General features: G+C 41.7%; 1 protein-coding gene across 2 annotated transcripts in view; it reads left to right on the top strand.

The window, feature by feature from the left end:
• The window catches only part of LOC126253404 (forkhead box protein J3-like), a 65,764-nt gene that overhangs the window by 30,560 nt on the left and 10,365 nt on the right, over positions 1–24,839 (top strand). For both annotated transcript variants that reach the window (XM_049954704.1, XM_049954705.1), the window contains exon 5: positions 7,542–7,716. In XM_049954704.1, the coding sequence (XP_049810661.1) occupies positions 7,542–7,716 (175 nt within the window). The remainder of the gene's footprint in view (positions 1–7,541; positions 7,717–24,839) is intronic.

The raw sequence follows: 24,839 nt of genomic DNA, 5'->3' as shown, positions 1-24,839 counted from the left end.
TTTATGTAGTTATTAAAAAAATTTACTGGCACATTTGTGTGATATATCTTAAAATGTAATACGTGCATAAAAGACCAACATTATATGTGAAAGCTTGCAGCGTATTGGCCTCAGAGACCAGTGTTATATGTGAAAGCTTTGTTTTTCTTGTAGTAACATTATATACGAGGGCTATCCACAAACTACATTACGTTTTGGAATTAAAAATAAATAAAGTATTGGAAATTTTTTTTATTATATGCCGATGGAAGCCACACTTAAATACTACTTTTCTACATAGTTGCCATTTAAATTAAGGCACTTATCGTAGAGATAGAAGAGCTTGGAAATTCCTTCGTCATAAAATTCGGCCGCCTGCGCCTTCAACCATGTGGTTACCTCTTCTTGAAGCTGTGCGTTGTCATCAAAATGCTGCATAGCCAACCACTTCTTCATTGCTGGGAATAAGTGGTAGTCGCTCGGTGCCAGGTCGGGACTGTACGGCGGATGAGGAAACAGCTCCCACTTAAAAGATTCGAGAACTTCACGAGTGGCATTTGCCGTGTGGGACCGGGCATTGTCGTGAATCAGCAAGATCTTTGAGCCCAACTTTCCCCTGCGCTTGTTTTGTATTGCTCTTCTGAGGTTGTGCAGAGTTTGGCAATACCTTTGAGAGTTTATTGTAGTGCCTCTTTCCAGGAAATCCACAAAAATCACACCTTTTCTGTCCCAAAAGACAGTCGCCATCACCTTCCTTGCTGACATTGTCTGCATGCATTTCTTGGGTTTTTGGGGGGAATTTGTGTGCCCCCACTGCATTGACTGCAATTTTGTCTCGCAGTTCACATGCTTAACCCATGTTTCATCACCAGTAACGATGCGATCGAGTAATGAGTCGCCATCTTTCTCGTAGGCGTCCAAAAACGTTAACACTGCAGCCATTCGCTGATTTTTCTGAATCTCTGTCCAGATTTTTGGTATCCATCTTGCACAAAACTTGTGGTAACCAAGCTTTTTGGTAATGATTTCGTGCAACAAACTTCGTGAAATTTGTGGAAAACTCATAGAGAGTTCCGTTATTGTGAAATTACGGTTTTCACGGACTGCGGCATCGACTTTTTCGACAAGTTCGGCAGTCACTATGCTGGGTCTTCCACTTCGCTCTTTGTCATGAATGTTAGTTCGGCCATTTTTAAATTTTATGACCCATTGACGCACTCCACCTTCAGTGATTATGTTGTCCCCATACACTTCACAAAGCTGCCGATAGATTTCTATCGGTGTACAGATTTTTTGCAGTCAGAAACCTTGTTACAGCACGCACTTCACACTTCGCGGCATTTTCAATTAACGCTGACATTTCAAACTGTCACAGTAACTCAACGGAGTACAGTACGAACCTCTCACTAGCACGGCAGGATGCCGACTGAGCGGCGGAATGCCATGACACCAAGATGGCCGCACTAGCCCCGCCCCTAACGAACACAAACGAAAACGTAATGTACAGGGTTATTACAAATGATTGAAGCGATTTCACAGCTCTACAATAACTTTATTATTTGAGATATTTTCACAATGCTTTGCACACACATACAAAAACTCAAAAAGTTTTTTTAGGCATTCACAAATGTTCGATATGTGTCCCTTTAGTGATTCGGCAGACATCAAGCCGATAATCAAGTTCCTTCCACACTCGGCGCAGCATGTCCCCATCAATGAGTTCGAAAGCATCGTTGATGCGAGCTCGCAGTTCTGGCACGTTTCTTGGTAGAGGAGGTTTAAACACTGAATCTTTCACATAACCCCACAGAAAGAAATCGCATGGGGTTAAGTCGGGGGAGCGTGGAGGCCATGACATGAATTGTTGATCATGATTTCCACCACGACTGATCCATCGGTTTTCCAATCTCCTGTTTAAGAAATGCTTCTGCTTTAGCCTTTTCTGTAAGATTTTCCAAACCCTCGGCTGTGGTACGTTTAGCTCCCTGCTTGCTTTATTCGTCGACTTCCGCGGCTACGCGTGAAACTTGCCCGCACGCGTTCAACCGTTTCTTCGCTCACTGCAGGCCGACCCGTTGATTTCCCCTTACAGAGGCATCCAGAAGCTTTAAACTGCGCATACCATCGCCGAATGGAGTTAGCAGTTGGTGGATCTTTGTTGAACTTCGTCCTGAAGTGTCGTTGCACTGTTATGACTGACTGATGTGAGTGCATTTCAAGCACGACATACGCTTTCCCGGCTCCTGTCGCCATTTTGTCTCACTGCGCTCTCAAGCGCTCTGGCGGCAGAAACCTGAAGTGCGGCTTCAGCCGAACAAAACTTTATGAGTTTTTCTACGTATCTGTAGTGTGTCGTGACCATATGTCAATGAATGGAGCTACAGTGAATTTATGAAATCGCTTCAATCATTTGTAATAGCCCTGTACTTTGTGGATAGCCCTCGTATATTAATTTAAACCATTAACTTTTCCTGTTCGTATGTTCGCGCTACTTAACAGTGATGTTGCTATTGGCTGTGACTACACCACGTGTCCGAAGCTCTGAATATCCACTGTCATTGGCTGGCGAGATGACGTGACATGGGCTATGACTGGCTTACAAATACGCATCTCAATCTCGATTTCAATGCTTCGGGAAGTAACATGCGGTGTTTGGTGGAATTCGAATTTATACTTTCGTAATACGAAAATATGCAGCGTACATGTTACTGCACATCAAACATCTTTCCAAAAGGTGTTTTGTTTCCTAAAGCGCCGGGAAGTTCTACGCCCCTGTATAAAACCATAACCATTCAAAGGATTGATAAGTTATACAGTTCCGAGAGAAAATATACTGTCAATTAACAGGGAAAAACTATGTTTCCACCCGGGAGAAAGTGTATTTTTAACCGGAAAATCCGGGAGAAATCCGGGAATTTTTTTTCCATGTCCACGTATACACCCTGAATTACGTTCCTTTAGGAATATGCTGATGCATTAGCTCCATACTTAACAATCATATACAACCGTTTGCTCGATGAAAGATCCGTACCCAAAGACTGGAAAGTTGCACAGGTCACACCAATATTCAAGAAAGGTAGTAGGAGTAATCCACTAAATTACAGGCCCATATCGTTAACATCAATATGCAGCAGGATTTTAGAACATATATTGTGTTCGAACATTATGACTTACCTCGAAGAAAACTGTCTATTGACACACAGTCAACATGGGTTTAGAAAACATCGTTCCTGTGAAACACAACTAGCTCTTTATTCACATGAAGTATTGAGTGCTATTTACAAGGGATTTCAGATTGATTCCATATTTCTGAATTTCCGGAAGGCTATTGACACTGTACCATACAAGTGGCTCATAGTGAAATTGCGTGCTTATGGAATATTGTCTTAGTTACGTGACTGGATTTGTGATTTCCTGTCAGAGAGGTCACAGTTCGTAGTAATTGATGGAAAGTCGTCAAGTAAAACAGAAGTGATTTCTGACGTTTCCCAAGGTAGTGTTATAGGCCCTTTGCTGTTCCTTATCTATCTAAACGATTTTGGAGACAACCTGAGCAGCCGTCTTTGGTTGTTTGCAGATGACGCTGTCATTTATCAACTAATTAAGTCATCAGAAGATCAAAACAAACTCAAAACGATTTAGAAAAGATATCTGAATGGTACGAAAAGTGGCAGTTGACCCTAAATAACGAAAAGTGTGACGTCATCCACATGAGTGCTAAAAGGAACTCGTTAAACTTCGGTTACATGATAAATCAGTCTAATCTAAAAACCGTAAATTCATCTAAATACCTAGGTATTACAATTACGAACAACTTAAATTGGAAGGAACACACAGAAAATGTTGTGGGGAAGGCTAACCAAAGACTGTGTTTTATTGACAGGACACTTTGAAAATGTAACAGACCTACCAAGGAGACTGCCTAACTACGCTTGTCCGTCCCCTTTTAGAATATTGCTGCCTGGTGTGGGATCCTTACCAGATAGGAGTGACAGAGTACATCGAAAAAGTTCAAAGAAGGGCAGCACGTTTTGTATTATCACGAAATATGGGAGAGAGTGTCGCAGAAATAATACAGGATTTGGGCTGGAAGTCATTAAAAGAAAGGCGTTTTTCGTTGTGACGGAATCTTCTCACGAATTTCCAGTCACCAACTTTCTCCTCCGAATGCGAAAATATTTTGTCGATACTGACCTACATAGGGAGGAACGATCACCAAGACAAAATAAGGGAAATTAGAGGTTGTATGGAAAGATATAGGTGTTCTTTCTTTCTGTGCACTATAGAAGATTGGAATAATAGACAATTGTGAAGGTGGTTTGATGAATGCTCTGCCAGGCACTTGAATGTGATTTGCAGAGTATCCACGTAGATGTAGATGATGACATGGAGGTGGTCACTTGCATATATTTTACGGGATTGGGTTCTGTCTGTTTGTGCAAATCATGAAACTTTTCTAATGTTACATTTCTTGCCCACAATTTTCAGTACATTTATACCCCATGTCCTTACTTGATTAAAATCGTATTTACTACTCAGTTAGGCTTCATAAGACTTTCAATAACTGGTCATGCATCTCATCATAGTTTTATTGTTGCCCTTCTCAAGTTACTTGATTAGTTAATGACTGTCTTACAAATCCTGACCAACTAGTAACTAATATTTCAGTTAAGGATGAATACCTGAGCAACAAAGAAATATAAGAAACATTTTGTGGTTTGTGTTATTAATGTCCACAAGGAAGGAGGGAAAAAGGGCACTGGGAAAGGGGGGGAGGGGATTACAGTGAAAGACACCTAGATCTCCAATGTACTGGATCTCTGTATCTTTGTGACTGTGCCGAGTATCCAGGTATGCCATCTTGGAAAGGTCTCGATGGAAGATCATTTGGCTAGAATAGTTGTCATAATGTGCATAGGAATCATCTGTGTAATGTTTTGGCCCGAATTTTCCTGTTTCCGCAAATGGCTCTGAGCCATCTTCAAGAATAAGTTCAATAGTTGTTCATTCATTCATTCATTCATCCATCATGGTCCATAGCTCTCATCAAGAAGGAGAAACTTCGAGGATTTGGAACCAAACAGTAGACACTTAACACGTTTACTGTATTAACCGTCACTACACTGCGTAATGCCAGATAAATTTAATACAAATAAATATAAAAGAAAGCAGGGTGGGGGGGGGGGGGGGGAAGATACTCTTCCCTCAGTAACACTAAATAAATCTAAATAAATGACGTTGATATCTCATGTCTGCAGAATACGTAACCAGACCTGTATCTTCTGGGGAAGGCCAACATGATTGTCTTGGTGGCAGTGATCATAAGCAGGCCCTGTCTGTGTATTTACCGGACCTCACAGTGTGATGTATTCCTGTCGCCTGCAACTTTAGCATCATCTACTGCTGGGAACCTGTGATAGCCTGTCTTCATTGGCCCATTTGTTATGGTGCCATCTCACTCTTTATTATCCGACAGTAACAGATTGGAGAAAAATGTTTTAGGTGTTATTGAGGAACATGTTCAAAGATCTACTTTGATTGATTAACAGATCTCTGAAGGGTATCACAGTACTAAAGGATTTGTTGGTAGTACAATGCTCTGTAAAGCACTCATTGAGATTGTATTTTGAGGGAGGGGCAGAAATTGTTCATTGCAGCAAAAATAATGTCTGGAAAGTTCAGTATTGTATGAAAGATGTTGAGGTGTAGGTACTGTAGATGATCTGTGCTTTATCGTGAATAGGCCGGCCGTAGTGGCCGAGCGGTTCTAGGCGCTACAGTCTGGAACCACGCGACCGCTACGGTCGCAGGTTCGAATCCTGCCTCGGGCATGGATGTGTGTGATGTCCATAGGTTAGTTAGGTTTAAGTAGTTCTGAGTTCTAGGGGACTGATGACCTCACAAGTTAAGTCCCATAGTGCTCAGAGCCACTTGAACCATTTTTATTGTGAATAGAGCAATTGAAGATACAGGCCAGCATATAGGAAAGTGCTATATTCTAGCTGTAAAATTTGGGATATGGAAAGAATGACAGCTAATTTTAGAAGATTTAGCATATACAGGTGTCACCAGTCACTCTACATTGTGGTTATGCACCTTTGAACTGCAGATTTGTGTATGTAATCACTCATGTAAAGACGTACTCAAAGCTGACTGTGGAGGAACCATGGAGTAATCAGCTGTTCACCTACATAAGAAATGCCAGAGTTTACTGAGGTAATACGAAATAGGAAACTAATAGAAAGATAGGCACAGTTTACACTGTGGGTCAAAGCAGAATGGGAATTGGGTATACTCTGAGATTGAAATGCTTGGTAGCTGTGATTGAAGTTAATAGGCTCTACATGTGAAGTGAATGCACTAGTTTGCAAGGATTTGTCATCTCTGCGGTGCCAGCCACTGTTGGACATCCACAGTGCTCAAGTTTATAAATGGAGATGAGACGAGCGATGTACCACAAGGGAGGGGGATTCGACATATGTCAGTGGGATCGTGGATGGAGCCAGGTACAAGTTGTGTTGGCCTTCAACTGAGTGTGTGCATCAGTTCACAACAACAGTGGAAAAAACACTGTTAACAGAGATGATTGTTAGGTGGGGTAACACTTCTGTAGGTGACTGGCCTTCTAGTTGTACTGACTGGAGGGGCTTCTATCTGGATAAGATAAGGAAGGTTAGATTTGATGATTCCAAGATGTTACAATGAAAAGACTACAAAGGATGCAGCAAGAATTCATAGTGAGCCAAAGCTGTCAATTTAATAAGTGGAGTGGGAAGTGAATGTTTGGTATGAAATAGGTATATGTACTTGAGGCCAGGTTTCAGAGAAGTTAGTGTGTGGCTGACATTCAGAGGTAGATAGTAGAATTCTGTGTGGCTCGATGCATAAGTGCCAGACTGCAATTCCAAAGATCCATGGTTTGATTGCCACTCAGTTCTGGGATTTTTGTCTTTCGCTCATCACCTCTGGCATGCTTGTTGTGTGAAAAATGATGAGTTACACTGTGTTTCAGAGTGTATGTTAAACTGTAGACTCATCTGTAATTGAATAGGTAAATCTTGTTCTGCAGTGTTCAAGCCAGCCTTGGGGTTAAGAATAGCTTTAATTTCTTTTAGGTGATTTCTGAGAACAAATAGCTATTGACAGCTTTTTAACCCACCATAATAAATATGTTTAGCTGCTACAGATGGACACTTCTTTTAGTGAGTTTTCTGGATTATATAAAGAGAGAGTGACAGATGAGTTAGAAATTTTATGTCCATCTTTAGGACAGAAACCCAATGAGTAATGTAAAAAGAGGTGGGGAACAGACTAAATATTTATCCTGACTCTCTCTCTCTCTCTCTCTCTCTCTCTCTCTCTCTCTTTTGCTGCTCACACTGGTCACATGTCTTATATTACATATTGTTATATATAAGTATAATTATATATTTTCAGAATTTTTTTAGAGCTGCTGGATTTTGTGGATACGTTTCCGTGCTGTTACTGTATTATCTCTGTCATCAGTGGCTGCCCAATGGAAATTTACCCATAAGCAGTGTACCTGTGTATATACATTACAGGCAGCAGTGCCGTATAGCCCAGAGTGTGGCAGCAATGGGAGCGGGGGCAGTGACCTGAACAACTGCGTGTACACAGCTGGCCCTGTCGGCCCAACCGTGTCGTCCACGCCATCCCTACCCGGTTGGCAGGTAGCAGATGCCACTGCCATTCACGGCTACTCTGCAGACCTCTCTGGTATGTAACAGTAACTGTAGCTGCTACTGTACACACTTCTCCTGCTGTCTTCTTGTCGGTGATAGGATATGCCACATGGGATTGAAGGTTCTTAGTTATTTTTCGGTGTTGTGGAATTTGTAAAGCAAGGACTAACTAATGACGCGGAGCTGGTCAACGGATGTGGTTAAATAATGAGGGCATACTCTCCTATTGTCTCCTGTATATTGTAGGTGGTTCTGAGTGCATCAGATGCTGACATTGTTTGAAGGAAGTGATGTGAAGGCAGTGGCGACATTCATTTGATGAAAGACATCACTGAAACAGATAGGAGTTTGGTTTAAGAGCAAGTGTGTAGCATAAATTCTGTATTGTAATTTGTTCATGGTTGTGTTTAATTATGGTGGTGCTACATCTACATCAATAACAAATCTAGCACCCCACCTCTGAATTGCTTCGATGTCTTCCTTCAGTCTGACCTGATACGGATCCCAAACACTTAAGCAGTTCTCAAGAATAGGTCGCACCAGTGTCCTATATGTGGTCTCCTGTACAAGGAACCACTCTTTCCAAAAACTCTCCTAATAAACCAAATTTGACCATTCACCTTCCCTACCACTGTTCTTATGTGCTTGTTCCCTCTCATATTGCTTTGCAATGTTACACCCAGGTATTTAAATGACTGGGCTGCATCAAACAGGACACAAGAAATACTGTATTGGAACATTAGAGATTTCATCTTGTGCATTAACTTACATTTTTCCACATCTAGGGCTAGCTGCCATTCATCACACAAACTGGAAATTTTGTCTGAATCATTGTGTACCTTCCTACAGTCGTTCAACTTGTACATCTTACTGTACACCACAGCATCATCAGCAAATAACCACAGATAGCTGCCCACCATGTCCGCCATATCATTTATGTGTGTAGAGAACAACACGGTCCTATCACACTTCCCTGGGGCACTCCGTACAATATCCTTGTCTCTGACCAACACTCACCATCAAGGACAGCATACTGGGATCTGTTACTTAAAAAGTCTTTGAGCCACTCACATATCTATGAACTTATTCTGTATGCTCATATCTTTTTTTAACAGCCTGCAGTGGGCCACCATATCAAACGCTTTCTGGAAATCTAGACATATGGAATCTGCCTGTTGCCCTTCATCCATAGTTTGTAGTGTACGTGAGAAAATGACAAGCTGAGTTTTGCACGAGCAATGCTTTCTAAAACCACCCTGGTTTGTGGATATAAACTTCTCAGTCTCAAGAAAGTTTACTATATTCGAACTGAGAATATGTTCAAGGATTCTGCAGCAAAAGCAGTTAGGGATGTTGGTCTGTAATTTTGCGGGTCCGTTCTTTTACCCTTCTTATATATTGGAGTCATTTGAGCTTTTTTCCAGTTGCTTGGGACTTTGTGCTGGGCGAGAGATTCACAATAAATGCAAGCTAAGTAGTGGGCCATTGCCATAGAGTACTCTTTGTAAAATCGAAGTGGGATTCCATCCAGATCTAGTGAATTACTTGCTTTCAAATCTTTCAGTTGCTTCTCTATGCTAGATATGCACCTTACTATGTTATCCATATATAAGTCTATCTGATGGTCAAATGATGGTATGTTTGTACAATTCTTCTGTGTGAACGATTTCTTGAACTTGAAATTTAAAACTTTGGCTTGCACTTTTCTGTCTTTAACTGCCACACCAGACTGTTCGACAAGGGGATGAATTGAAGCCTTAGACCTGCTTAGCGATTTTACGCAAGACAAGAATTTTCTTGGGTTCTCTGCCAGATCTTCTGATAAGGTGTGACAGTGGTATTTATTGTATGCTTCACGAGTAGATCTTTCCACTGACCTGCAGATCTCTACTAACCTTCACTTGTCATAATTTGTGCATTTGCTGTTGAACTGAGAGTGCAACAGCTTCTGCTTCCCCAGCATCTGTTGAATTTCGTTATTAAATCATGGTGGGTCTTTCCCATCCTTTATCCACTTACTAGGCACATAACCGTCCAGACACTAGTATCGAACTACAAAGCCCATTTTCAAGCCAGACCTATTAAAGCTGAACTAGCAGTGCTTGGTTCGGCAACAGCCAATTTAAATGTAGGTAATATACACATAACACACAGTCACATGGAATGTCAGACCAATTCACAATGAAGAAGTGTTCACAAATGCATCTACATTGTAGTTCTATGCAGCCATTGAGAGAGCAGTGGGCATACGACATATTTGGAGGCAAAGGACGAAGCAATGTTGTCATATTCTCACATCAATGTAGATGCGAAATCCGCTATTCATTCGGAAAAGACAGCTGTGTTCTTAGGTCCAACCACAATCATTGGAGTCTCAACATATTTGGAAGAAACAGGCGAATAGTTATGACAAGCAAGATTATAAATTTCATTCCAGCTCATGTGTAAAAATGGGAGGGTCATTCAGAAAGTACAGAATGTTTGAATTTTTGAATCACATTGTCACTGGTGATGAGATTTGGCTATCACATTTCACACTAGAAAAAAAGCATCAGTCAGTGAAATGGCATTATTCATAATACCCAACTAAACTGAAAATAAAAAGCAAAACAAATTGTGAGCATCAGATAGGTTATGGTTACAGTGTTTTGGAATCGTAAGAGTGTCACGCTGATTGACTACATGGAGGTGAGACCATAAGTGCAGTGGCCTGCTGTCAGCTACTTCAACAACTTCGCCACCCCATTAAAAAAAAGTGGTGTGGAATGCTAACCGGTGGAGTCATGCTCCTTCACGATAATGCATGTCCGCAGGTAGTGGGAGTGACATAGGACTTGCTTCATCAGTTTCAGTAGGAAATGTTTTAGCATCCACCATATAGTCTGGACTTAGCTACAAGTGATTATCACTTCTCCAAATTGAAAGATTTCTTGAGTGGACAACACTCTGGAAGTGACGATGAACTTAAAGAAGCCGTTAATCGGTAGTTCAACAACCTGGTGACAATAGAGTATGCAGAAGGCATAGAAAAGCTGGTAAAATGGTATGACAAGTACCTAAACTTGAATGGTGACTAGGTAGAAAAATATTAGGTCTTCAACTTTGCTTCCGCCGTATTGCAGTAGACGGCAGTAGCGGCAAGTGGGGTTTGGGTGGTTGGTCATAGATATAATACAATAAGCTTAGGCATCTGTAAACATGATGCCATAAAAATATTAGTTGATTTCTGATTGCATCATAAGGTTATTCTCGATTAAGTACATCAACTTACGTACCCATTTCTCGCCATTTGTAGGAAGTTTTAATTTTCTGCTTTAACATGAAGAAATCTGCAGTTGTGGCTCTTAAAATGTTGGGTAAGACAAATGGTGAGGTAACTGTTAGTGGAAGAACATACAGAGAATGTTTTCAACGCCTTAAGAATGGTGATTTTGATGTTGAAGTCCGGCTTGGCAGTGGAAGACACCACGTTTTCGTAGCTACTGAAACAGACGAAGACAGTCACAGGACATCGTTATCGAAAGCAACTGATGCATTCGAGCCCAGCACTGAAACACAAATGGTCACAATACAGCGAGAGACACGTAAAGGTAATTTTGCAGCAGGTCAGTGCTCGACCCCATGTCGCAAAACCCGTCAAAATATACGTGGAAACGTTGAAATGAGAAGTCTACCCCTCCCGCCATATTCTCCATGCGTTGCTCTCTCTGACTACCACCTTTTTCGATCAGTGGCATACAGTCTGGCTGACCATCACTTCCGATCATATGAACAAGTACAAAATTGAATTGATTCGTGGATCAACACAAAAGATGCCCAGTTCTTCCGCCATGGGATTCGTATGCTATCCAAAAGATGGGAGAATGTAGTGCCCAGCGATGGGCAATACTATGAATCATAATTTTTTTGTAAGTTTTTACAATGAAGCCCCGAACTTCCAGAAAAGAGGGTGGAAGAAAAGTTGTAGACCTAGTAGCTTGGGTATCAAATTGTGTGTAAAACACAGTTTCATTTAACTATATCAAATTAAAATTTTTGTAGGAAGAAATGTTTTGTTCTTTTGGAATGATCCTCATGCACTATCTTTTTTCTTACTTCTCATTGGTTAGATTAAACTATCATCCCAGGCAATGATACCAGTGGCGGTGGTGGTGATGATATTGGTGGTGGCTGCGGCGGTGACAATGATTATGATTGATGATAGTGATACTACAGACAACTGGCTTAGAAAGTAAGGAAAAAGTGAAATTACGATAAAAATTAAAGTGAATCAATCTTATTGTTTATATTATTTCTCCTTGTTCTATCAAAATGTAGACAATCAGTAAATGGTCTTAATTTAGGAATTGGTATAATGTTAACTTTTTTAAGCAGGTACATAGATCAGTAAAACAGTTTGTAATTCTGATTAGTCAGAATATGTTAAAAGTAAAATTTTCTCAAGGATCCTCTTAACAAATAGGAGGGGGGATGTTCATCTTATATTCAGTGTTTTCTTATACTTGAGTAATTATACTGTGTCCTTAATTTTTTGGCTTTCTACATCTACATCTACATCCATACTCCGCAAGCCACCTGACGGTTCTCCCTTCTATTCCAGTCTCGTATTGTTTGTGGAAAGAAGGATTGTCGGTATGCCCCTGTGTGGGCTCTAATCTCTCTGATTTTATCTTCATGGTCTCTTCGCGAGATATACGTAGGAGGGAGCAATATACTGCTTGACTCCTCAGTGGAGGTATGTTCTCGAAGCTTCAACAAAAGCCCGTACCGAGCTACTGAGTGTCTCTCCTGCAGAGTCTTCCTCTGGAGTTTATTTATCATCTCCGTAACGCTTTTGCGATTACTAAATGATCCTGTAACGAAGCGCGCTGCTCTCCGTTGGATCTTCTCTATCTCTTCTATCAACCCTATCTGGTATGGATCCCACACTGCTGAGCAGTATTCAAGCAGTGGGCGAACAAGTGTACTGTAACCTACTTCCTTTGTTTTCATATTGCATTTCCTTAGGAGTTTTCCAATGAATCTCAGTCTGGCATCTGCTTTACCGACGATCAACTTTATATGGTCATTCCATTTTAAATCACTCCTAATGCGTACTCCCAGATAATTTATGGAATTAACTACTTCCAGTTGCTGACCTGCTATATTGTAGCTAAATGATAAGAGATCTTTCTTTCTATGTATTCACAGCACATTACACTTGTCTACATTGAGATTCAATTGCCATTCCCTGCACCATGCGTCAATTCGCTGCAGATCCTCCTGCATTTCAGTAGAATTTTCCATTGTTACAACCTCTCGATATACCACAGCGTCACCCGCAAAAAGCCTCAGTGAACTTCCGATGTCATCCACAAGGTCATTTATGTATATTGTGAATAGCAACGGTCCTAAGACACACCCCTGCGGCACACCTGAAATCACTCTTACTTCGGAAGACTTCTCTCCATTGAGAATGACATGCTGCGTTCTGTTATCTAGTAACTCTTCAATCCAATCACACAATTGGTCTGATAGTCCATATGCTCTTACTTTGTTCATTAAACGACTGTGGGGAACTGTATCGAATGCCTTGCGGAAGTCAAGAAACACGGCATCTACCTGGGAACCTGTGTCTATGGCCCTCTGAGTCTCATGGACGAATAGCGCGAGCTGGGTTTCACACGATCGTCATTTCGAAACCCCTGCTGATTCCTACAGAGTAGATTTCTAGTCTCCAGAAAAGTCATTATACTCGAACATAATACGTGTTCCAAAATTCTACAACTGATCGACGTTAGAGATATAGGTCTATAGTTCTGCACATCTGTTCGACGTCCCTTCTTGAAAACGGGAATGACCTGTGCCTTTTTCCAATCCTTTGGAACGCTACACTCTTCTAGAGACCTACGGTACACCGCTGCAAGAAGGGGGGCAAGTTCCTTTGCATACTCTGTGTAAAATCGAACTGGTATCCCATCAGGTCCAGCGGCCTTTCTTCTTTTGAGCGATTTTAATTGTTTCTCTATCCCTCTGTCATTTATTTCGATATCTACCATTTTGTCATTTGTGCAACAATCTTAGAGAAGGAACTACAGTGCAGTCTTCCTCTGTGAAACAGCTTTGGAAAAAGACATTTAGTATTTCGGCCTTTAGTCTGTCATCCTCTGTTTCAGTACCATTTTGGTCACAGAGTGTCTGTACATTTTGTTTTGATCCACCTACCACTTTGACATAAGACCAAAATTTCTTATGATGTTCTGCCAAGTCAGTACATAGAACTTTACTTTCGAATTCATTGAACGCCTCTCGCATAGCCCTCCTCACACTACATTTCGCTTCGCGTAATTTTTGTTTGTCTGCAAGGCTTTGGCTATGTTTATGTTTGCTGTGAAGTTCCGTTTGCAGCAGTTTTCTAACTCAGTTGTTGTACCATGGTGGCTCTTTTCCATCTCTTATGATCTTGCCTGGCACATACTCATCTAACGCATATTGTACGATGGTTTTGAACTTTGTCCACTGATCCTCAACATTATCTGTACTTGAGACAAAACTTTTGTGTTGAGCCGTCAGGTACTCTGAAATCTGCTTTATGTCACTTTTCCTAAACATAAATATCTTCCTACCTTTTTTAATATTTCTATTTACAGCTGAAATCATCGATGCAGTAACCGCTTTATGATATCTGATTCCCTGTTCTGCGTTAACTGTTTCAAATAGTTCGGGTCTGTTTGTCACCAGAAGGTCTAATATGTTATCGCCACGAGTCGGTTCTCTGTTTAACTGCTCAAGGTAGTTTTCAGGTAAAGCACTTAAAAAAATTTCACTGGATTCTTTGTCCCTGCCACCCGTTACGAACGTTTGAGTCTCCCAGTCTGTATCTGGCAAATTAAAATCTCCACCCAGAACTATAACATGGTGGGGAAATCTACTCGGAATATTTTCCAAATTATGCTTCAGGTGCTCAGCCACAACAGCTGCTGAGCCAGGGGGCCTATAGAGACATCCAATTACCATGTCTGAGCCTGCTTTGCTGCCTTTCAGTGGAATATTTCTTCCCTATGCTACATAACATAACTAATGGTATTACTATGTAAGTACTTCTGGATTAAAGGAGACCACTCACCAAAAAGCAGAAGCATTGAGTTGTCGATAGGTACAAGAAAATTTGATAACTTTTGGAGTTCGCCTTTGACAGACTAGAGTAAAACAGGCGTGCATGCCTGCGTGCGCGTGCTCACACACACACACACACACACACACACACACACACACACACACCTATCTGCTTACATGGTGCTGGCTGGACTAAGAGTGCCAATGCTATTTTTCAGCAGGCGGACTGGTTGTGGTGGGGATAGTGTCAGATGGGGCACAAGGAGGGGAGAGGAAGTGGTGGAGGGTGGCTACCATCTCGGAAAGAGGCGACTGATTTGCCTGCGAGGAAAGAGTGAGGGAGAGAGGGCGGGTATATGGGCTGGCTGGCACAGTTGTAGTCGCGTGTGGGAACCAGCACTAACTGAAGGTGATGTGGGGCTGAATTGGGAGAGGGTGACAGGGTGGAGGAAGGTGAAACTGTTGGGTGGAGGATGTGAGGACAGTGGATTACCTGAGATAGGGGCCAAGAAGATCCTGGAAGCAGAGATTGTGTTGTAAGGCTAACTTCCATCTGCGTAATTCAGGGAAGCTGGTGGTGGAGGGAAGGATCCAGATGGCTTGGGTTGTGAAGCAGCCATTGAAAGTGAGCATGTTGTGCTGCTGGGTGGTCTACCTTATTTCTCACAACAATTTAATGGTGGACATTCATCCAGGTGGCCATCTGGTGGTTGGTCATACCAACATGAAAAGCTGTGCAGTGTTTGCAGCAGAGTTGATGTATGATATGGCTGCTTTCACAGTGGCCCGGCCTCTGGTGGGATAGAATAAGGCTATGACAGAACTGGAGTAGGAGGTGCTGGGTGTGTTGGTTTGGCAAGTCTTGCACCTTGCTCTCCCACAGAAATATAACCTGTGTTGCGAGGGCTTGGGAGTAGGAGTGGAATGCAGATGATCTAAATTGTTGTGTAGGTTTTTGTGGCTATTAGAACAACAATTTAGGAGGGGTGGGAAGAGTCTTGGGTGGGATATCTCTCATTTCAGGGCAGAATGAGAGGTAACTGAAGCCCTGGCAAGAGATTTTTTGGTGTGGAAGGGATGGCAGCTGTTGAAAGGCAGGTACTGTTGGAGGTTAGTGGGTTTAATGTGGACAGTTGTATGAATGGAGCTATCAGAGAGGGGGAGGTCAAGTCCAGGAAAATGGTGCATTGGGTAGAGGAGGACCTGGTGAAACAGGTGGGAGAAAAGGTGTAGAGGTTGTGGAGCAACGTGCTACCTTCCAGGTCGTTGATCTCTACCTCTCTGTGGCTCCATCCACACCTCTGTCTTCATTAAACCCACTAACCACCAACAGTACCTCCATTTCATAAGCTGTCTTCCCTACCACACCAAAAGCTTCCTGCCATACAGCCTAGCCACCCATAGACAACATATCTGCAGTGACGAGAATTCCATTGCCCTGTATGCTGAAGACCTCACAAAGGCCTTCACAGACAGGCAGTACCCCCAAACCTTGCCCACAAACAGGTTTCCCATGCTACATTCTCTCACACCTCAACCCTCCCACCACCACCAAGAATCAGCTACAAAGGAGCATGCCCCTCATCACACAATATCATCTGGACTGGAGCAACTGACCCGTATTGTTCACTGGGTCTTTGATTATCTCTCATTCTACCATTTTGAGTGACACTCTATCCAAAATCCTTCCTACCCCCTCTAAAGAGGTGTTCTGTGACCCATCCAGCTACACAAGATCCTAGTCCACCCTTATGCCATTCCTGCTCCCAATCTCTTGCAACAGGAATCATATCTCTGTGGTAGACCAAGGTGCAAGACCTGCCCAGTCCACCCACACAGCACCTCCCACCCGAGTCCTGTCACAGGCCATCCTACCACATCAGAGGCTGAGCCACTGTGAAAGCAGCTTCGTCATATTTCAGCTCTGCTGCAGACACTATACATCTTTCTATGTCGTATGACTACCAATTAGCTGTCGACCAGGCTTAATGCCCACCGCCAAACTATTGTTGAGATCAAAGAGTGATGAAACATGCACCTGAGCTCAACATCCTCAGTTTCAGTGACTGCTTTACAGCCCGAGCCACCTGGATCCTTCCCTCCACCACCAGCTTCTCTGAACCTTGGATATGGGAGTTATCCTTACAGCACATCTCCTGCTCCTCTAATTGTTCTGGCATCAGTCTCAGGTAACTCACTGTCCCTGCACCCTCCACTGAATAGTTTCCCCTTCATCCATCTGGTTATCCACTCCCAGTTCACATCACTTCACCTTCAGTGTGTGCTGCTTCCCAGTGGGCGCTACAATTCCTCCCGCATTCCTAGCAGGCAAACCAGTCACTTCCCTTTGAGATGCTAGCCATCCATCCCCAGTCCCTCTTCCTTCCTGTCTCCTGCCTTCCTCTCCCTCTACCTACCCTACCTGACACTAACCCCCGCCACAACCTGTCCACCACCCGAAAAATCGCATTGCCACTCCTAGTTTAGCTGGCACCATGTAGGGGCCATAGGTGTGTGTGTGTGTGTGTGTGTGTGTGTGTGTGTGTGTTACTCTTGCTTGTCAAAGAATAACTCCAGAAGCTGAGTTTACTCAGCTCGAGTAGTAGGAGGTGACCCATAATAATTACTTGAAAGAGGGTGAACTTCTTAGCTGAGATAACATGTAAACAGCCTTGATTGTTGATTACCAGTTTTGGTAAGCATGGTTACCATCTTCAGATCTCGATAAATGGTGTACAAAATGTGTAATAATGTTTTATCGACATCTACAGACGGTAACCATGCTTATTGAAGCTGGTGCTCAACAGTAAAGATTGTTTACAAGCGATCTTGACTAAGTAGTTCACCTTTTATCAAGGAAAAATTTACATTTTAGAAGAACATTCCTACAACACTAACAATGTTGCTGTTAGTGTAAAAATTCAGTCACAGTAGACAGTCTGTTCACACCCTTCTCATTGGTACTTCTTTTTAGACAACAAAATGTAAATACGTTATACCAAACGCTGAGCTAAATCTACACAGAATTCGCTGTAATTAATTTACATGTTTGTTCCAATGGTACCATGGGTTTTTAGGCATTTCTCTCTTCTCTGCATTTTTAATTCTTCTGAAGCATATAAAGATAAAAAATTCTGAAGATTTCTGTATCCATATGTCTCAAACCTTCTGCCAGAAACAGAAGGTAATGAGCTCAGTCCACCTATTTGAAGTTCCTGCACTTAACTCTGCATTCCGAGTAAGTGTGAGACTCTGCCTTAAATGGCATCAAACACCACATTCAGAAAAACAGCTTTGTAGTGATCCCTGAATTGCTGAGTTTGTTGAAGAGGTTTCCTCTGGTTGATGGGTGAGGGGTAGGGAGGCAGTCTGGTGGGCGAGGAAAGGGGGAATGACCAATTATTGTTTCCTGAAATACTAATTATCAGCAGTTCTCTTGCATTTCAAAAAGAACATGACTTTTTGAGAAGAGCGAGTTGTACCAGATGAATGAATGCAACCGATTTTTGCATCATAGAAAGTGAAGATTATACCAAGAAATATGAGAAAGGGGGCAATTATTTAACAAAGTTGTGTGCAAAATGAAGAAAGCAAAATGGATCAAAGCAACTCTTAAATAGAAAATGAGAGTTACAAGTACATACTAATAGCAATGTTATAGAATATATTCAGTTACATAAAACTATTCATAAATGTCTGTGAGAGGGTGTGAAAGCTACAGTGAAAATTTGGTAAGAGAAACAATCAGCAACAATGACAATGCTGTATGAAGAAAACAGAACGGAAAATTAATTTGGGGAGGGATCACATTTCATCAGTAAAAAGTAAAGTCATGTGACATTGTTGGCTGAGAGACCCAGAAGGGCAGGTTCAGCTTCCTAATTGGAAAGGTTTTTCTGTCTTTTGCACACTCTTGTACTTTACCTTTCCATTGCAAAGTGTGAGGGTTATATGTTTAAACCTTTCGCTGTTGTGGACACATATACATATCCTGCTGTGCCATTTCCCCAGCGCTGTGGAAGTGTATACGCGTGCCGCGTAGTATTTCCTATAGTGCTATGGACATTTGTACGCATCCTGAGCAGCTGCACTCTCACTGCTGCGGATGTGTTACTTTCGTCTATCAGCGAACAAAAATGTTTCAAACATTTATCATACAGCATATGTGCTTCATTGTGTGCTATCATTCACAAAAACATTGTTTTGGTATCTTAAATTGTTTATGAAATATGACAATTGTTATGACCACATGATTCGAGATGGGCAAGGACGTGAATGGGTGCATCTCATGCAACCTTACTCAGATATAAAACTCAATAACTCAAAGAATAAAATGAGATATCATTTTGCTCTCAATTTTCAATTAGGTGAATAGTACAGCCATAACAAACATTGCCCTCAGCACGGAACGCAGAAAGCACGTCTTTAGCAGCAAAAAGGTTAAGTCTATCTGATAAGTGTACGTGACTGGAATGTGTGTATGTGTAGTGTGATGATGAGAGAAGGAAGGGGTGTAAACCAGTGCCGGCACACAGCTCACTCCCCCCAGTAGCACCAAGGGAGCCGCTGAGCTTAGTGATATAAGCCACGGCATTGGCGCAAAGTCTGATGGTCGGGAACTTTGTGCCACCACCCCTCTTCCATTTTGCCATAAAGACAAAGGGAAAGCTGCCGACAGCATGTGGTGTACACAGGCGGTGGTTATCCATCCAAGTACTGGCCGAGCTTGACATTGCTTAGCTTTGGTGTTTTGATGAGAACGGGTATATTTGATGAGGCGAGACCATTGGCATTTCATCAGCTAAGATGGCAGATTGCACAGCATCTAAAGGGAAAGTCTTGGAAGTATTTGAAAATTTTGTTCAGTGATTATTTAGTTTAACAGATGAATCACAAACATAGATAGATGATGAAAACAGTGACATTCTGGAAGTAATACTGGAAAACATATATAAAGCTATTCGAAGGACCAATTTAGGAAAGGCACCACAATACATCAGTGTCTCTATTAAATTAGATAAATTGAGAGGAAATGTACAAAAGAAATACCGAAAATTAAGTAACAAAATGTCTACCTAGGAAAGGAGCTTTACAGAATTGGAACATTGCTGTAATAATTCACTTTTATAAAAAGGGGGACCCACAAGATAAAAAAAAAACTATAGACATTATAGCCTACTCCCTGTAATGAACAAGATAATCACTAAATGATAGAATGGGCATATCTCAATTCACCCTTTGCAAGTTTTAAATATTATTTTAGCACATAGAATGGAGCACAAATAAACTAACCATTTTGCTTTTGATTCATAGTGTCCGAGAAAAGTATCTTGACCAAAATCAGTGCTAACAGTCTTTGAGAAACAAGAGAGTAGGTTAGCTTTGCCCTACATTAGTATAATGGTCGATATGTACATCAGCATTACAACTTTCACCAGACTTTATGAGCATAGTGAAAAATTTAGAATCAAAAGTAGTGGAAAAATGGAGGAGGTCCCAGAGAGACTGCAGAGCTGTCAGTTCAGTGTACTGTTGTGATTGAGTTGGAGCAGACAGAGACAATGTTTTAATGGACAGTGTGTAAGCAACACTAGGAAAGACACTGGAGCAACATAGATGTGTATGTTGGATGACCGTAGTGTGTGGAGCGGCCTGTTGAAGGCCTTTATCCAGGTCTTTATTTCAAATTTCTGATGACGACAACACAGGTTTAGGACTTTTTAATATTTGGTTCTATCCAAGGCTATTTGATTTCAGACTGTAGTTTTTCATAGCAATAAATAATGGACTTTTGTTCTTGCCTAACTACTTCTCTACGCATATTCAGTTTTGCACTGAGTCTGTATCTCCAAGTTTTAGCCAACTCTCAAATAGAACAGCCTTGCCCAACTTCTGGATTGAAATGGCCTTTTGGTAGGCCTGTCTGTCCTCAGTGATCAGTTGCTAGGAACAGGAAAAATCTTTTAATTTATGGCAAAATTCAATGTTGTTTTCTGAAAGCTTATTTTCAACAACTGTATGTTCATTTTTGTCTCATTTTATTGTTTGTTAGAAATCAAAATACTCCCATCAATTACATAACTGGTATTGACACCGAGGATGAGATTTATTTAAGTTACTGAAAAAAATTACAGTAACATATATTAAATGTAATAAATTTAAAAAAAAAAAGTAACTGCAAGTATATACTTCAAAGTTCTGTTCTGATACATTATGCCACCAATCTGTCAACACATCACTGTTGTGTGAAAACAGTTACTGAAAGTCTGTATTTGAAAGTGGAAGCCAAACCGTCTTCATAGTAAGAGCCGACATTTGGCAGTGCCCACATTTACTGCTGAGATGGAAAGTCAGTTTTCTCTCAAATTCTATCTTTTCAGCATATGTAAATTGCTGAGACTTGCCGATCCATTTATCCATAACAGATAGTTCACCATGTCAGCAGTAACAGAGTTAATGTTCAATTGAGGATTGAAATAAGAACCAAGGGCTGTGAACAGAGATTTGCACAGATCTGTAGCTATAAGAATTATTGATCTACTTTGACATTACAATGCAGTGTTCACCTCTGCTAGAGGTATTTGTCTCTTCAAATTTTTTGATACCTTGCCAATTTCATCACTGCATTGTAGTTCACAGCTCCAGCACAGTGTAGTCAGCTGGGATAAATAAGCTGTGCATGTTGAAACTGTCAGTATTATTAGTCTTGTTTATGTGCCAATCATTCACTCAGCCCTTAACAGTTTTACCACTTTTGCATCAGCTTCCAGGGGTGACTTGTCTAATTTTAAAGCTAAAAGCGTTATGCATATGTATGCTGCTCAGTATGGAGTGCACCTAATAGTTTGGCACTCGAGGACACTGTTTAGGGGAGCAATTAATCCCAGTCAGTGTGGCTGTGCTTTACACTGATTTAATCAGGGAGACAAAACAGCAGTGGACTTAGCCTCTTGTTGCCCATACCAAAATTAAGTTTATTGTCCAGTATCTCTTCCTGGCATAATAAAGCCAGCCAGCACCATTGAAGAGTAGTAGGAGTTACTTTACTAGGTCTTTGCAAGACACATTCTCTTCAAGGACTAGTGACCTGGATATTTTGTGTCTTTTGTCCTTCAATGTTTTGCATTGGAAGATTAAATGTGGTGCAGCTTCACCCCCTTTGCCAAACAGTCTACACTTAGGGACCTCTTTCTCTAGTTCCATTGTGTATAGATGTTTCTTGGTGTTCCTGTGGCCAATCATTAAACTTAACACGAACTTAATATGTCTCCTGTTCCAACCAAGGATTGCAGAACTTCTCTTTAAACATGGGTTTGACATCATTAGCTTGCCCTGTTTCTGTTTTTGAGTCTTAGTCAAAAGTTCTATGTGCTGCCTTCTGATCCAGCCATGTAGTTTAGATTTTTTCATCACCATGGTGATAGGGTTGGTGGCCAAGAAATGAGGTTGTTGCCTTTGTTCTGACTAGCCCACAGCACTTGTCCATCACCGGTAACACCAGAGTGACCAGAGACCAACAGCCAGCTTACCCGTTACTTTCCCGTAGCCTTACAAGGGATTCCTGCCATTGTGAGATGGTTCTTGATCTAGTTTCAGATCTTGTTTCAGGGACTGATACATATATCAGAACTGCTCAGCTGTCTGAATGATAGTAGGTGCTACGATCCTTTTAGCAACTCATAGATTGTCTTCTGTGCACACTCTGGTAGCAAATATCTCCATGTGGAGTACTGTAGTCAGTTTCCCCAGTGAGACTGTGATCTTGAAACTAGAGTGTACTCAATATACGCGTCCAGCATCTTTGTCTGTTTTCAGCTTGTCAATAAACCAGAATTTATCACCTGAACTGTATCGTGATTAATTCTTCCACTGCTCCCTACTCCCAATTGTTACATTGAAAGGTTCGTTAGAGCACCTGGAAGCTACTGCATAGTCATCCAGCATTTTCCCGACCATTCCTGTGTTCACCACATTTTTTATATTTGTTTGGGGTTCTGGATATCCTAAAGATTTCCAGTTTTTAGCCTGTATGTCCCTGCTGCTACCTCCATTGTAACCCAAAGACACAATGGGAGCATCTCCAGCGTGGTCTCTTTTCCAGTAGTGGGTGTACTGCTAATTCTGTTTTATATAATGTGGCTACATTTTGAAAGTAGAATTATGAATACACTCCTCATTGGTATTACTTTTTGAACAAAAAGGTGTAGTTCAAAACTTCTTGATTTTTAATAATCTGCACATCTGTGTGGATAGACATGATAAAAAATTATTTCCCTGAACAGGGCTTCCAAGTGGCAAAATTGGATGACCATTTCTTTTATTGTACTGTCGTATCTGCCAGAATAACCACAGTGAAGATTGGTGAAATTGGTCAATAATCAACAAGGCATATTTATTAATTTATGCTGTAATAGGAAATAGGCTAACTATAACAAAGGTAAACAATTCAGATGGTTTAGTGACATGTGGCTGTTGTAAAATTCTTTCTCTAAGGGATATGTCAGGTATCCCAGCCCACTGACTGCCAGAGCCTGCTGAAAGACTGAGAACTTGATCTTGGCCAGTAGGTGAGATTATTAAAACTACAGGCACAAGTGTCACCATCTGCAGAGTTGGCTTCGACGCGCCTCAAGGCCACACGCATCTCACCACCCAATTAATATTCACCACAGCCCTATAAAGCTCACTTCCGTTGTGAATTTGCTGCTCTTTTGTATTGTTCTATTTAATCATTGTTTGTTTGATCTCTGATTTCTTTCTCTATCCTCCTCTCATTGACTGTCTTTCTGTCCACACGTGACAATTTGCTGCTGATGATCGTTGGCCGGTTGGTCCAGTCTCGGAACATTCTTAGCGGTTTCTGACCCTCTGTCGAAGCTCTGTTAAAATAATTGGCAGCAAGGTAAGAAGTTCACCATGTCCTATGGACACAAAGTTCGTGCAGCTCATGGAACAGCAGTAGCAACAGCTTCTCTTGCAGCAACAGTTGTTACAACAGCTGCAGCAGCAGCGAACTGAGTTGCATCATCAGGACATTCAGCTTTTGAAGGATCGACTGCAGATTCAAGGTACCAACCCAGTGCAGACGGTGACACTGCCCAGGTGGAAAGCCGCCCACATGCATTTCTGCCTTTCAATGTTCCCAAAGACAATTCAGACACTTATTTACCATGGTTGAAACGGCATTTCACTGCCTTTCAGGTCTCCCATGATACTCTCCAACAATTGCTCTTCCTTTCTTAGGCTTCCCTGGAGACTTTTTTTTTACTGAAAATACTGGCTTCCCTCTCACTTTTGAGAGATTTCTATGTTACTTTCAAATTATTATTCACAATGATTCCATGTGGTCACATCACAACCCGAATTTCATTAAGATCACAAGCAACCGTGTTGGTCATATCGCTTGTAGGTGACCAGTTTACAAGGAATGATTTGCTGATGAGACTTCACTTTTTAATTCGAGATGAGATGGTCCATTTGGATCCCAATACAAAAGTCTGCATGGGGCTTTGGCCGGCAGGAAATTTCCTGTCTCCGCATAGATGTGAAATGACAGCACACTTTGGGCAGGTTTCCCATTACAGCTGCTCGAATCACTGCAGACATGTGCTGCAACTCTTGTCTTATGGTGTGTTCAGTGGATGGCCCACATATTTTTTGAAGAACTCCAATCCTGAGCTGTGAGCCTGGGCTCGCATTTCCCACTGTCAGTCAGTCGTCATCAATGTTCTCCTGCCGCACACTGGCAGGTGCTCACTGTGTCATTATCCTGACTGCCAGCAACCTCAAGTTTTAGAAATCCTCCATTGCAGGCACTTGGGAATGTCACAGATACACACCTGCTGGCTGAAGCTGAATGAAGTTGTGGAAGCCGTGGTGCACAGATGTTCCACTCACTCCCGGCATCGAATCGCTCCAGCTCATTCTTTCACCCCTTGACCCCTGGGAATACATTCATTTGGACTTTGTGGACCCCTTTCTGGACTCTGTCGCTAATTTTCGTGGATACTACCTATATGTGGCAAGGTGGTTTCCACCACGCAGACCACAGACATCACAGTT

The sequence above is a fragment of the Schistocerca nitens genome, chromosome 4 (assembly GCF_023898315.1).
Source record: "Schistocerca nitens isolate TAMUIC-IGC-003100 chromosome 4, iqSchNite1.1, whole genome shotgun sequence".
NCBI classification, from domain to species: domain Eukaryota; kingdom Metazoa; phylum Arthropoda; class Insecta; order Orthoptera; family Acrididae; genus Schistocerca; species Schistocerca nitens.
This window is presented reverse-complemented; position numbering and strand designations above follow the sequence as displayed.